Raw genomic sequence first — 13,510 nt, forward strand, 5'->3', positions numbered from 1 at the left:
AACTAATGAACTTTGTTTATTGTTTATGGAAAAAATTAAATTTTTCATTTTTTTAATTCTGCTTGCAGTATACCAATATATACTGCCTCTTATTAATCTATTTCCATATTTTATTGCATCTAAATTTTTATTTTGAACAAGAAAATTAAATATTTAAAAATGCTGTGTTATTTACACACTATTTAAAAAAAATTATTTTAATGAAAGCAAAAAATGGTTAAAAACAAAAATATAAACTTTAAATTAATAGTCCACTTTGTACTTTTTCCCTTAATAATCTGTTTGGAAGATATTGTCCATAATATATATTATGGAATAAATAATGATAAATAAAAATAATTTTATGTAATAAATGAAATATAAAATGATTAGAATTTTACTGAATAAAAAGATTTAGTATAATGTTATATAAAAAAACACTGAAAAACTGGACTTATTCTTTTTCATCAACTGAAGCACTCTTCACAAAAAAATTATAAGAATGATTGCAGAGAAAGAACAAACCTTTCTACAGGTCTCACATGTTTTCAGGTAATTATTCTGGGGAAACACTTAAGACATTCCTCCAAAGGGAGGAATGTGTTAAGTGTTTTATTTAGAATGTAGTTTAGAAAATTTAGAGGTGAGCATAACTGATGCATTTCCCCAAACTAGAACAGCAATGACACTACTTTTTTCAATCCATTAGGTTTTATTAGTTGTTACTCAATAAACTAATAATGCCACTTTTACAAAATGGATTAAACCTATAGTAGCAAGAAAGAAAGCTTATATAGCATCAGCCAAAAAAAAAGTTTGCCCATCTGTACCCTCCAAGAATTTGTCTAGTTCTTCCTTGAATTTATTCAACCCATCCACTTCCATAGCAACAGATGTTATCCAGTTCCAACAATCAACAACCTGTTGGCTGAAGGCAAGCTTCCCCACCTCCTGCAACTTGAATTTATGCTCCCTCATGTGTAGTCACAGCAAATGGAAGAATGCCATTAACATTCAGCTTACTCAATACGTTCAAAGCTTTAAACACCTCGATCAGACCTCCCTGCAGCTGCCTAGTTTCATGATGCTGCAATTTGCAGAACTGAAGCCTTTCTAGGTAAGAGCACCCTTATGTTCCCTTCACCAGCCCAGTTGCCTTCTCTGTACCCAGTAGATCTACATCCTTCCTAAAGCGAGACTGCCAGACCTGTATACAGTACTCAAGATGTGGCCTAACCATGGATTTAAACAAAGGGATAATCGCTGCCTTATCACTGCTAGTAAAGTTTCTACCTGTCATTGACAAAACCGTCCTGGCAGCATGTCTGCACTATTCAGATAATTTCATGTCTGACTGCACAAATACCGCCAGGTCTTTTTCATTCTCCACCACTCTGAGTGTAAGATCACACAGTTAATAAGTTACTCTGGGGTTATTGCTACTCATATGTGCAGTACCTTGCATCTATTAATGTTAAACTTCAACTGCCATTTCTCAGTCCATTGACCCAATTTTCTTAGATCTTGTTGCAGTAGTTCACCCAGGTGACTGCATTAACCACTCTGCCAATCTTTGTATCATATGTAAACTTAGACATTAAGCCTGATATACCTTCATCAGTATAATTGATAAATATTGAAAACAACAATGGACCCAGCACTGATCCCTGGAGAACTCCACTAATAACATTGGTCCACAAAGAGAACAGTGCCCACTGATAATTACTCTACTTCTTTCACTTAACCATCCTTTTATCCATACAAGTAACTTGCTGTTAATGCCATAATGCTTCAGTTACTACACCAGTCTTTTATGTGCAACAGTATCAAAAGCCTTCTTGAAATTCAAGTATATTGACGTCAAAATTATTTCTTGCATCTAGTTCTTTGGTCACTGCATCATAGTAACCTATCAGATTGGTGAGACAAGACTGCCCCTTAACAGATCCATGCGGTGATAGCAATATAATTGCATGCCCGTCCTGCAATTATACTTCTTTAACCTGCATTACTTCTTTAACCAGTGATTCGATTATTTTCCCTGGAACGGATGTTAAGCTAACAAGTATAATAACCCGCACACCTTTTGATCCCTTTGATGAATTGGTGATATATTCGCACATTTCCAATCCATAGGGTCGTACTTCCCTGAATCCAAGGATACCCTCATAATTATGGCTAAGGGTTTGCTTACCTCCTTTGCTGCCTCCCTTAATATAATTGGATAGATTCCTTCCACTCCAGGTGCCTTTTTTATGTTCATCTTCAACAGTTTCTCCTCCACTTTCCTTTCAGTTATCACAAAGTCATTTACTTCCTAGTTAGAGTTTGATAAACTTCTGGCATCCCCTTCCCTAAAGGATTCTTCATGTGTCAATATAGATGTGAAATACCTATTCAGTTTGTCCTCAACTTGAGCAGGGTCATCAACAGTTAACCCATAGTCACAAATTGGCCCAATGTGATTCAACCCCTTTCCTTCTACTGTTAATATATGCATAGGAGTCTTTGCTGTTTTTCTTTGCATTCTTTGCCAGAGACTTCTCATAATCTGTCTTAGCTTGCCTAACCTTCTTTGTGACTTGGTTACAGACTAATTTATATCTACCATAGGCTTCTGTATCACCTGATAACTTGTGTATCTCATACACTTTTCTTTTCTGCCATGAGTATCAATAGTTCATCTGATATCCATTTAGGTCTAAACAAAATCCTGACATTTAATTTAGCAATGTCTCCTATTGAGATCAAAGCTGATTAATTGTCCAGTGCGTCCATATCCCACATTCTTTAAAGTGTTTTAAGTGCCAGAAACATGGACACTCACACTCGACCTGTCATGGAGCAATTGCATGTGCTCCATGTGCTACAAAAGATCACAAAACAACAACACTTGTGTTCAGCTACAAAATCCACCTGCATTACCTGCGAACACCCTGTTTACTCACAAGCACACCAGGGTTGGAAAGAAGAAAAATAAATTCAAAGACCCAAGGCAGACTCAAACATACCATGTCAGGAGGCAAGAAAAATGGCAAAACCCTTGAATGTAAATAAACCTACCTATACTCAGAACAGAGCAAGGAGATATTCCACTGAAACCAAAACAAAAATGACTATCCCACCAAAAGAGTCATTCACTCCCATCACACGCTACTTGTTAAGGTTGCAAAAAACCTGCACAGAAACCAATCAGTTACCACTCCCATACCAGTATCTGCTAAAGCTCCACCGATAACAAAAGAAATTCCTAGAGAAAAGTATAAAAACCAAAACATCCCCTAGTTCTAAAGAAAAAATTGTAGAGGTGAATGAGTTACCATCAGACAATTCAGTCTCGGAACTCTTTGTGGAGGAAGAAATGAGCACATGACAGCACCCACACTTCCCTAAAAAAGATAAATCCAAGCCTTATAAGCCCTCAGCACTTTGGTAGCTGATTAATGGAACCACATAGCCAAAATAACATCTAAATTCCTATAGTGAACTTTTTGTGGATTCTGGTGAAATACTGATGACATCAAAGCCCTCTTGAAAAAGCCTAAGCCAGTTGGCTTTTGCTTGCAGGAGACATATTTGAAGGCAAATGTAAACCTTCCTTTCATAATACTACTATCATATGTAAAGACAGAACTGGCAATGGACCTGCCCACAGAGAAATTGCTATCCTTCTGGAAAACTACATCTCATTTCAACCCATTCTGTTATCCACTAACCTAGAAATGGTAGCAATTTGTCTTACAGTAGGGTTTTACTAATAGTCGGTTTGATTTATTTGCCACCTGGGGCTGACATCTACCAGATAGACCTCAATTATTCCATTGTATAGCTGCCCACCTGTTTTGCTTTTGGGCAATTTCAATGGACATTATATCCTGTGGGGTAGTGCAAACATTAATGGAAGGGGAATTGTCATAGAGCATATTCTTACTGACAATGACCTCTCCCTTAAATGTGGAATTAACACCTTTTTCCACATCTACCTGTACACTCTCTGCTATTGACTTTTCTATATGCTCCCCTTCTCTCCTTCCTTCACTCATTTGGGAGGTAGAGAAGCACTATTAGCATTAGCAAAGGCATATGATGCAAGAAAGCAAGCTTCTATAGCATCAGCCAAAAAAAAAAAAAAACCACCCTTCTCATTTCACCCATCCACTCGCTCCAATCTTTGTCTAGTTCTGCCTTTAATCTGTTTAAGCTATTAATTTCTACAACAGACGGAAATTTGTTCCAGTAATCAACCACCCGCTGGCCAAAGGCAAACTTCCACACACCTGTCCTACAACTCTCTTTCCTCAATTTGAATTTATCCCCTCTCAGGTGATTATTTTGAGCAAGAGGAAGAATCCCATCAGCATTGAGCATGCTCAAACCATTCAAGGCTTTAAATGTATAATTCTACTTCTAGAATTATATGTTTAATATGAAAATTGATGAATTAGAATGAAAATCATTTATGTCAGTCAAAAAATGAGAGCGTCGCCTGTTGGCGACACATGCCTGAGAAAAGTAAAAGTTGAAAAAAATTGGCATGTGGTACCTGTCTGGTTCTTTCACATGAAAGACTCTGTGAAAGATGTAAAATATCACTTCAAAAACAACCTAAGGCAGAAAGTTTCATTAATCTTCAACAAAAAAAAAATGTGCAAAACTTATTCCAACAAGTCACCTGACAGGTCTCAAGTGACCAATGCTAATAAAAATTGAAATGCAACATATTTCAAATTCTTTGATTTAATAAATTTACCAAATGGCAATATGTACCTCACATCACAGTATGCTGTCAACATTTTCTTAATGTATTTTATTTATTTCTTCCTGGATTTTAATAACAATTGAAATATAGCACATTTCAAATTTCTGCTGTGATTAATATTAGTAAATAAATAAGAGGAGTCAACCTCAATATAGTACGTGGAACATTTCCGTATGATACCCTTTTTTCATGAACGTGTCTTGAACTATTCGATAATGTTTGCAACTTATTAACGTGTCTGTTTTTTATTTCTGAGGCTTGTGCTTCCCGTCGCAAATCTATGGAGGTCTTCAATACAGACCAATCGATCGGATGTAGATAATTTTTTACTTTATCGCGAAGCTTCCTAACCTGGGAAAGGTATTTTTGTTTATTCGAATATCGAGATTTTAAGGCTAGCTTAACAATATTACGCGCTGTCGCCAGTGTTAGTTGTTTTATGCCTGAAATTTTTTGATTTAAATTCACCCTGGCAAACTTCGGAACGATGTTGTTTTGAAGGCAATATTTTAGGAAAGAAATATGGTAACTTTGGGCCGAGTACCTTAGTGTAGATTTAATGTAATTTTGTACCAAGCCATTCAAAAAATCTCCCACAATTGTGTGTATCGATTGTATACTACTGGAGAGACAGGAAGTGAATGAAATAGTCAATAAGAGTTTAAAAATTAATTAGATAGTATGAATCAGAGCTGTGAAACTCAATATGTTCTACGTTGATAATAATATTAGTAAATAAATAAGAGGAGTTAACCTCATTATAGTACGTGGAACACTTCCGTATGATACCCTTTTTTCATGAACGTGTCTTGAACTATTCGATAATGTTTGCAACTTATTAACGTGTCTGTTTTTTATTTCTGAGGCTTGTGCTTCCCGTCGCAAATCTATGGAGGTCTTCAATACAGACCAATCGTTCGGATGTAGATAATTTTTTACTTTATCGCGAAGCTTCCTAACCTGGGAAAGGTATTTTTGTTTATTCGAATATCGAGATTTTAAGGCTAGCTTAACAATATTACGCGCTGTCGCCAGTGTTAGTTGTTTTATGCCTGAAATTTTTTGATTTAAATTCACCCTGGCAAACTTCGGAACGATGTTGTTTTGAAGGCAATATTTTAGGAAAGAAATATGGTAACTTTGGGCCGAGTACCTTAGTGTAGATTTAATGTAATTTTGTACCAAGCCATTCAAAAAATCTCCCATAATTGTGTGTATCGATTGTATACTACTGGAGAGACAGGAAGTGAATGAAATAGTCAATAAGAGTTTAAAAATTAATTAGATAGTATGAATCAGAGCTGTGAAACTCAATATGTTCTACGTTGATAATAATATTAGTAAATAAATAAGAGGAGTCAACCTCAATATAGTACATGGAACACTTCCGTATGATACCCTAATCATACGGAAGTGTTCCACGTACTATATTGAGGTTGACTCCTCTTATTTATTTACTAATATTATTATCAACGTAGAACATATTGAGTTTCACAGCTCTGATTCATACTATCTAATTAATTTTTAAGCTGTGATTAATATAAGCCAATAGTAATAATTTAAGATTTTTATATTTAATAAAATGATAACAATAAACGAGCTCCTCAAAAAGCAACTTTTATATGAAAATTAAGAACATTTTGTTTCTGCACATCCCACCATATTGCTCATTCAGTCCTCCAATCAGTGCACAACAACGAACAACATAATATCCAATGTTTCAGCTACAATTTACAGTATATGGATAGTCTATGTGATATGTATGAAAAAAGAAATAACTGCCAGATTTCTATTTGTTATACTTTAATTAAATTTGGATGGCTTGACAAATTTTTCTAAAAGAGCTAAATATAAAATTACATGAAAATCCATCCATTGGGAGTTGAGTTACACTAAGATAGCTAGATGGATGAGACAGAAGGACATGTTGAAGGCAATGGACAAACCTAAAAATGAAACATCAGAATAATTCAAAATGTATTGAATTATTCTATTTGGTAATAAATGACTAAGAGACTTATTTCCCAAGTGCATATTTATACACTAGTTCAGGTGTTCTAGAAAAATTAAAGCATTTTCTTTTATCATTGTTTTGATTTATTATGACTTTAACAGTCAGTACCCTTCAAATTTGGTGATTGTTGTTTATCAGCATTCTTTTTATGCGAGCATACCCTTCTTTATCTTATCACTGCTGCTCCTTTAAAAAAAAATAGATGCCAGTACTTTATTACTTTGGATGGAAATAGTTCAAGGTTAATGCAACTAAGAATTATTAATGTGACACTGTCTATTACCATAAATTGATTTCATAACATCCAAAGTGTACTTGTTTTTATTTCAATGAACACCTAACTCAGCAGGGTCTGGTCAGCATTTGCTGGCCCCACCAGCCATTATATTCACCACTGACTGAAAGGGATACATTTTAAATCTTTTGAGGGAGACCTAAAAGGTACATAATGGTCTCTAAAACCTACATCAGTAAACAATTTCCAGAAATGCTTTCAGTCATGGCAGAAGAAAATGGCTTTATATAGAACTGCCCAAGGGAACTACTTTGAAATGGATAAAAGAAAAGAAAATGACTCATGAAAAAAAGTCTTATTTGCTAAAGTATAGCAAAATAAAATAATTGGCAAGTTTTAACTTAGTCATCTTTATAATTTCTAACCATCTCTCATATAAAAATTGTTAATTGGATAAATTAAATAAAATTTATAAGAATGTGCTTTCTTTTCCCTGATTTGTGCAAAATCCTTACATAATAGAAAAAAAAGTTTATTTTGAAATTGGTGCAGCAAAGTTAGGAAAGGCAATATATTAGAATAGAAGCCCTAGTCTACGTGTTTCAATTTGCAGGCCTGTGTAATAAGTGAATTAGAGTATGTCTAAAATTAATTCATGAATAAACTAAATTTGTAGTTTGTAAAATTGTGCAATTTTTTTTTTAGGAAATTTCTTCTTAAATTTCAGAATTATTTACCTTTACCAAATCAACAAGAATAAATCTGTAGTTTTGTTTATCTTAAGGTCAGTGCTAATCAGTTTGGCACAATAACTTTCCTTCTGTAAAAGTTGGGGATAATTTGAAGTTTTTTAGGTAATGAGTGATTTTTTTAAATTTAATTCTGCTCAGAACATTGCTTTTTATTATGTACTCTGCTTTTACTGTGAAAAACGTACGCTAGTATTTCAAATAATTTTCATTTACATAGCAACTTATTATACATAAGAATGAAAGAAGGACACTATTTACACATGAAAGAATGGCTTATATTTGTGCAGTTGTCAAGCACACAGTACCTCGCATCTAATGCAATAATTTGCTAAACCAGTGTAGGTAATATCACCAAATTAATGGAATGCATTTATTTTATCATATATGAGTATAACTTAAATTTTTAGCCGAAAGAGGGAATCATGTGGTTTATCCAGAAATGTAACCATAGCCATAGATGTAGGATGTTATGATTGGCAGATGCAAAAATAAACTAAACTTCTTTCACTTCAAAATAGCGTTCTTCTCTCATTTTTATATAAAATTATTACTATTCCCCATAATTTCCTTTACTAGATATGTTGATTTTTAATTCTAGGTATGCTTCTCTACAATGGACAGAAAGAAGGTGAAAGTGGAGATTTCATATCTCTAGGATTAACAGATGGATATGTAGAATTTCGATTTGAATTGGGTTCTGGAGCAGCTGTATTACGTAGCCAAGATCCTATTGAAATTAATAAATGGCATACTGTTCATGTATCACGTGATAAAAAAGATGGTAATTCATTATTTATTTATGCATATAATTTGTAAAATTTTTTATGCATATTAGCTATATTATAAATTCTTCTGTGCTTCTCCCAGATGTTTATTACTCTTTCCTTTTTTGCTAACTGCAGTTTTCAAATTGTTGCTTATTCCTTCAAAGGTAATGCATGTACTTCAAGAGACATTTGGGAGTAGCCAGAAAGGCTCAAAGTGCCAATGTACTAATTTGTCTGGTTGTCATTCTCTTCTGTGATAATTCTGCTTATGGGAATCCTTGATTTATTGTCAACTTATAAGTTCCAAAATGTATTGAATTACTCTGTTTATAAGACTAAATTGAAAGATCCAAATGTGGCACTTCTAGATGGACTTAATTAGCACTTTGGTATCATTGGAAACTAAACCATGGAAAAGAAGTGTATGTAATCTAAGGGTGCCATGTTCTGATAGATTTGATAACTTTTGTGCTTAATTTATTGACTTTATCTATTTTGTAGATAAGAAGGATGTTTTATCTAGGCATTAATTTATACGATAATTTATATAATGAATTTATATTAATTACCATATTAATATATATAATGAATAAATTAGTACCATACTTATTATATTTAATATAAAAATATTAGTATTTGTTATACTAAATATAATTAGTATAAAAAATTTACAGCTGTTCTCATAGTGTTGCATACTTTTCTCAGGAAGATTGTACTGCAAGTTAGTATTGTTAGCAAATTTGGCTGCATTGTTTTTAGCATTAGCATTAGCATTAGTAGAGGCATTTGATGCAAGAAAGCAAGCTTATGCAGCATCAGCCAAAAAAAAAAAAAAAAAAACCACTTCCACTTCACCCCTCTGTTCGTTCAAAATACCTGTCCAGCTGAGCCTTAAACTTATTTAGGCTATCAACCTCCACCACAAGGGATGGAAGTCTGTTCCACCAACCAACCACGCGCTGGCTAAAGGCAAATTTCCGCACGTCTATCCTACATCTGTCTTTCCTCAATTTGAATTTATGCCCTCTCAGGTGATTTTTCTGAGCTAGAGGAAGAATCCCATCAGCATTGAGCATGCTTAAACCATTCAAGGCTTTATACACCTCTATCAGATCACCTCGCTGGTGCCTAGTCTCCAGACACTGTAATTTGCAAAACTTAAGCCTTTCTTCGTAAGAGCACCCCTTTGTTCCATTCACTAATCTTGTTGCCCTTCTCTGTACTCGTTCCAGCAGCTCTACATCCTTCTTGAAATGAGGCCTCCAGACCTGTATACAGTACTCTAGGTGTGGCCTGACCATCACCTTATACAATGGAATAATCACCTCCTTATCCCTGCTGGAAAAATTCCTGTATATTTTTCCTGTATAAAAATTCCTGTTTATCTACATAATCAATTATATTATTACTGTAGGATAACTTATTTCTTTGTAATGTTATAAATGTGTTGACAAATATAACAGTGACATGTTACCTAATTAAATAAACAAACCCTTGCTTTCCCTTTTGAACTAAATGCAAATGTGCTTGGCTTATATCTCTCTACATTATTTATTGGTGTGTGCGATCCCTGCCAAACTATGGCAACTCTGTCTGTAATGTGTATAGATACCACACAGATAAAGGACAAACACTCTAGTAGCATAGGTGTATCATTGTGTTGTTTGTGCTGAGCTAAGCTAGTTTCCATCCCTGGCATGTGGAGCCAAGCCAGGGATCTACTATCTAGCACAGCTAATTCTGTGCTTATTTACCCACTATACAGATCCTAAGAACACTATAGTAGTGCAAGTATGCAGAGTAAGAAAGAAAAGGAAGAAGAAAAATTACTAGTTTAGAAGCAAAGACAGGAAAGAAAACAGACAAGTGAAGAAAAAGAAATGGAATAGATAGTTTCCATTCCGATCATTCACACTTAGCCGATTCAATTTTCACGAAAGACTGTCTGTCTTGCTCAAATGCAGAGCTTTCCGAAATGATGGACAGAGTATACAGAATGTGTTGCATGGCAATTTATAGCCAGATAGTTTGCACAAGTTGGTTTTATGTTCCTGTATACACATTTGACAATGTCCATATCTCTCTCTCTCTCTCTCTCTCTCTCTGTACATGCCAAACATTTTGAACTCATTTGACAGAAAGAGCACCCACAACCCCAAGCTCAGCAGCTATTATTATATATGGAAATGATGAGCAGTGCCAACCTTGGCTATATTGCATTGTGATAGTATCAAGGTGGGGGGGGGGGGGGGAAACAGGGAGCGGCGGATATGATACCGGAATATGATAAGAAGGCAATGTTATATTAATCACATGATAATGAGGAGTACATAGCCAATCCCACATGTCCATAGCTTATTTTAATACAATAGTATTTTAATTGTGTAGAATTTTATTTTATTATACAACTTATTTTAGATTTTATACAACTGTGAATGGTAAATAGAATTCTGCTGATATTAAAAGAATTTTGAACACAGTGTGGTCAGTGTGTCAACTAAGATGTGCTGTGTTGCTGACCTCAAAGGGTTCTTTCAATATTCAATATATAAATCATTGATTTCTATTGCTAATATAAAATGAACAAATACATTGAGTGGACAGAAATCATGGGATACCTACCTAGTTAACGGGTAGGCCAACTTTTTGCTGGGATAAGGGCAGTCACATGACAAAGCATTGAGTCCACTAGTTCACACACTAGAAAGAGTTCCACAGGTATTTCCATCCATGCTTGCTGCACTGCTGTCCATAATTCCGTCATATTCCTGGGTGGAGGATTCCAAGCTCAAACGGATCTTTCTGTAGCATCCCAAAGACGTCCACAGCATTCGTGTCCTTTAAACAGGGAGGCCATTCCATAGTGGTAAAATCTGCGGAATGCTCTTTGAACCATGTTCTAGTCACCACAGCTCTGTGGGGGGCACACTGTCCTGCTGGAAGAGTCCATTGCCCTGTGGGTGCATGATGACCCTGAAGGGATGCAGATGATCTGCAAGGATGGACACGTATCCTTGACTGTTCAGAGATTCATCTAGACGTACCAGCGGTCCCAACATGTGCCAGTTGAGCATGCCCAAGACCATTACCGACCGTCCACCTGCTTGAACAATTCCTTGTTGACAAGACTGGTGCATAGCTTCGTGAACCCGACTGCCAAGTGATCTTACTATTGCAACGTTGCTCACAACGTTACTGTTTCCCTCGCTGAGGTGCCTCCGTAGCCAGATGGGAAGGAGCAGCAGTGCGTAGCACATGCTTCTTGATTAGACCGGGGCTCGAGCCCATCACCACCAAATACGGAGGATGCGGAAAGGTCAGGGAATGACCACCACATATCCCGGAGCAATATGGCCTTAGTTGCTAATGCTCCTAAAAAAACCAAAACAGCAACATCCCTCGCAGCGTTACTGCTAATCCCGCTTGCAAAGTTACTGCTATCACTAGCAATGTACTGTTCTCCTATTCCTCTGATCGCTTGGTCAGTGGTTGGCACCGCTCCTACCTCTACATGGCAGGGCCAGTAACCTGGGAGAAGAATCACTCTCTCCCAGGACTAAAAGAAGCAAGCATGGATTTGAATAATTGTCTGTCATTAGAGCCTTCAAGGTCAGAAGTGTCTAATATCAATGACACTAATCAACCAAAAAGACTTTGAAGAGAAGTGCAGGGCAATGAGATGCCAAACTTTCTGGTGATACACGCTCTCACCACCCAGCCTGTAGGCAAATTATCACCATTTGTTATCCAGAGATATTTGGAATCCATTGCTGGAACACCAAAAATGGTTAAACATCTACAATATGGAGACCTCCTGATAGAAACAGCCACCTCCAAACATTCTGAGTGGCTGCTCAAAACAACAACTTTTGATGAGCTGCCAGTATCTGTAAACATATAATGACTAAGAAAGATGGAAATCTTGTTCCAACTCAATCCATAATTAGTATTAGTAGAGGCATACGATGCAAGAAAGCAAGCTTATGCAGCATCAGCCAAAAAAAAAAACTTCCACTTCACCCCTCCGTTCGTTCGAAATACCTGTCCAGCTGAACCTTAAATTTATTTAGGCTATCAACTTCCACAACAAGGGATGGAAGTCTATTCCACCAACCAACTACCCACTGGCTAAAGGCAAATTTCCGCACATTTATCCTACATCTGTCTTTCCTCAATTTGAATTTATGCCCTCTCAGGTGATTATTCTGAGCTAGAGGAAGAATCCCATCAGCATTAAGCATGCTCAAACCATTCAAGGCTTTATACACCTCTATCAGATCACCTCACCAGTGCCTAGTCTCCAGACACTGTAATTTGCAAAACTTAAGCCTTTCTTCGTAAGAGCAACCCTTTCTTCCATTCACTAATCTTGTTGCCCTTCTCTGTACTCGTTCCAGCAGCTCTACATCCTTCTTGAAATGAGGCCTCCAGACCTGTATACAGTACTCAAGGTGTGGCCTGACCATTGCCTTGTACAAGGGAATAATCACCTCCTTATCCCTGCTAAAAATTCCTGTATATCATTGATAAGACACCATGAGCTACTCTTGCAGCCCATCTGCACTGCTCAGAGAACTTCATATCTGCCTGCACAATTACCCCCAGGTCCTTTTCGTTCTCTACCACTGTCAGTGTAGTACCATAGAGTTGATACATTGCTCTGGGGTTGCTGTTTCCCGTATATAGTACTTTACATTTGTCAATGTTAAACTTCATTTGCCACCTCTCAGCCCATCTGCCCAACCTTTCCAGATCCTGTTGCAGCAGCAGCATAGTGTCAGTAGTGTCCTTGACAACCCTGCCAACCTTTGTATCGTCTGCAAACTTGGACATTAAGCTTGATATACCATCATCAATATTATTTATAAATACAGAAAACAATAATGAATTCAACACTGAACCCTGAGGGACTCCACTAATAACATTAGTCCATGATGAGCAGTGTCCATTGATTACCACTCTCTGTCTTCTCCCCCTCAACCACCCCTTTTTTCCATAGCAGAA

General features: G+C 36.3%; 1 protein-coding gene across 11 annotated transcripts in view; it reads left to right on the forward strand.

Moving 5' to 3' along the window:
• Nucleotides 1-13,510, forward strand: part of trol (terribly reduced optic lobes) — a 1,731,230-nt gene that overhangs the window by 1,561,138 nt on the left and 156,582 nt on the right. For all 11 annotated transcript variants that reach the window (XM_090387691.1, XM_090387694.1, XM_090387699.1 and 8 more), the window contains one exon: nt 8,338-8,520. In XM_090387691.1, coding sequence (XP_090243817.1) covers nt 8,338-8,520 — 183 coding nt within the window. The remainder of the gene's footprint in view (nt 1-8,337; nt 8,521-13,510) is intronic.

The sequence above is a fragment of the Mastigoproctus giganteus genome, chromosome 13 (assembly GCF_048544385.1).
Source record: "Mastigoproctus giganteus isolate SK-2022 chromosome 13, ASM4854438v1, whole genome shotgun sequence".
Lineage (NCBI taxonomy): Eukaryota > Metazoa > Arthropoda > Arachnida > Uropygi > Thelyphonidae > Mastigoproctus > Mastigoproctus giganteus.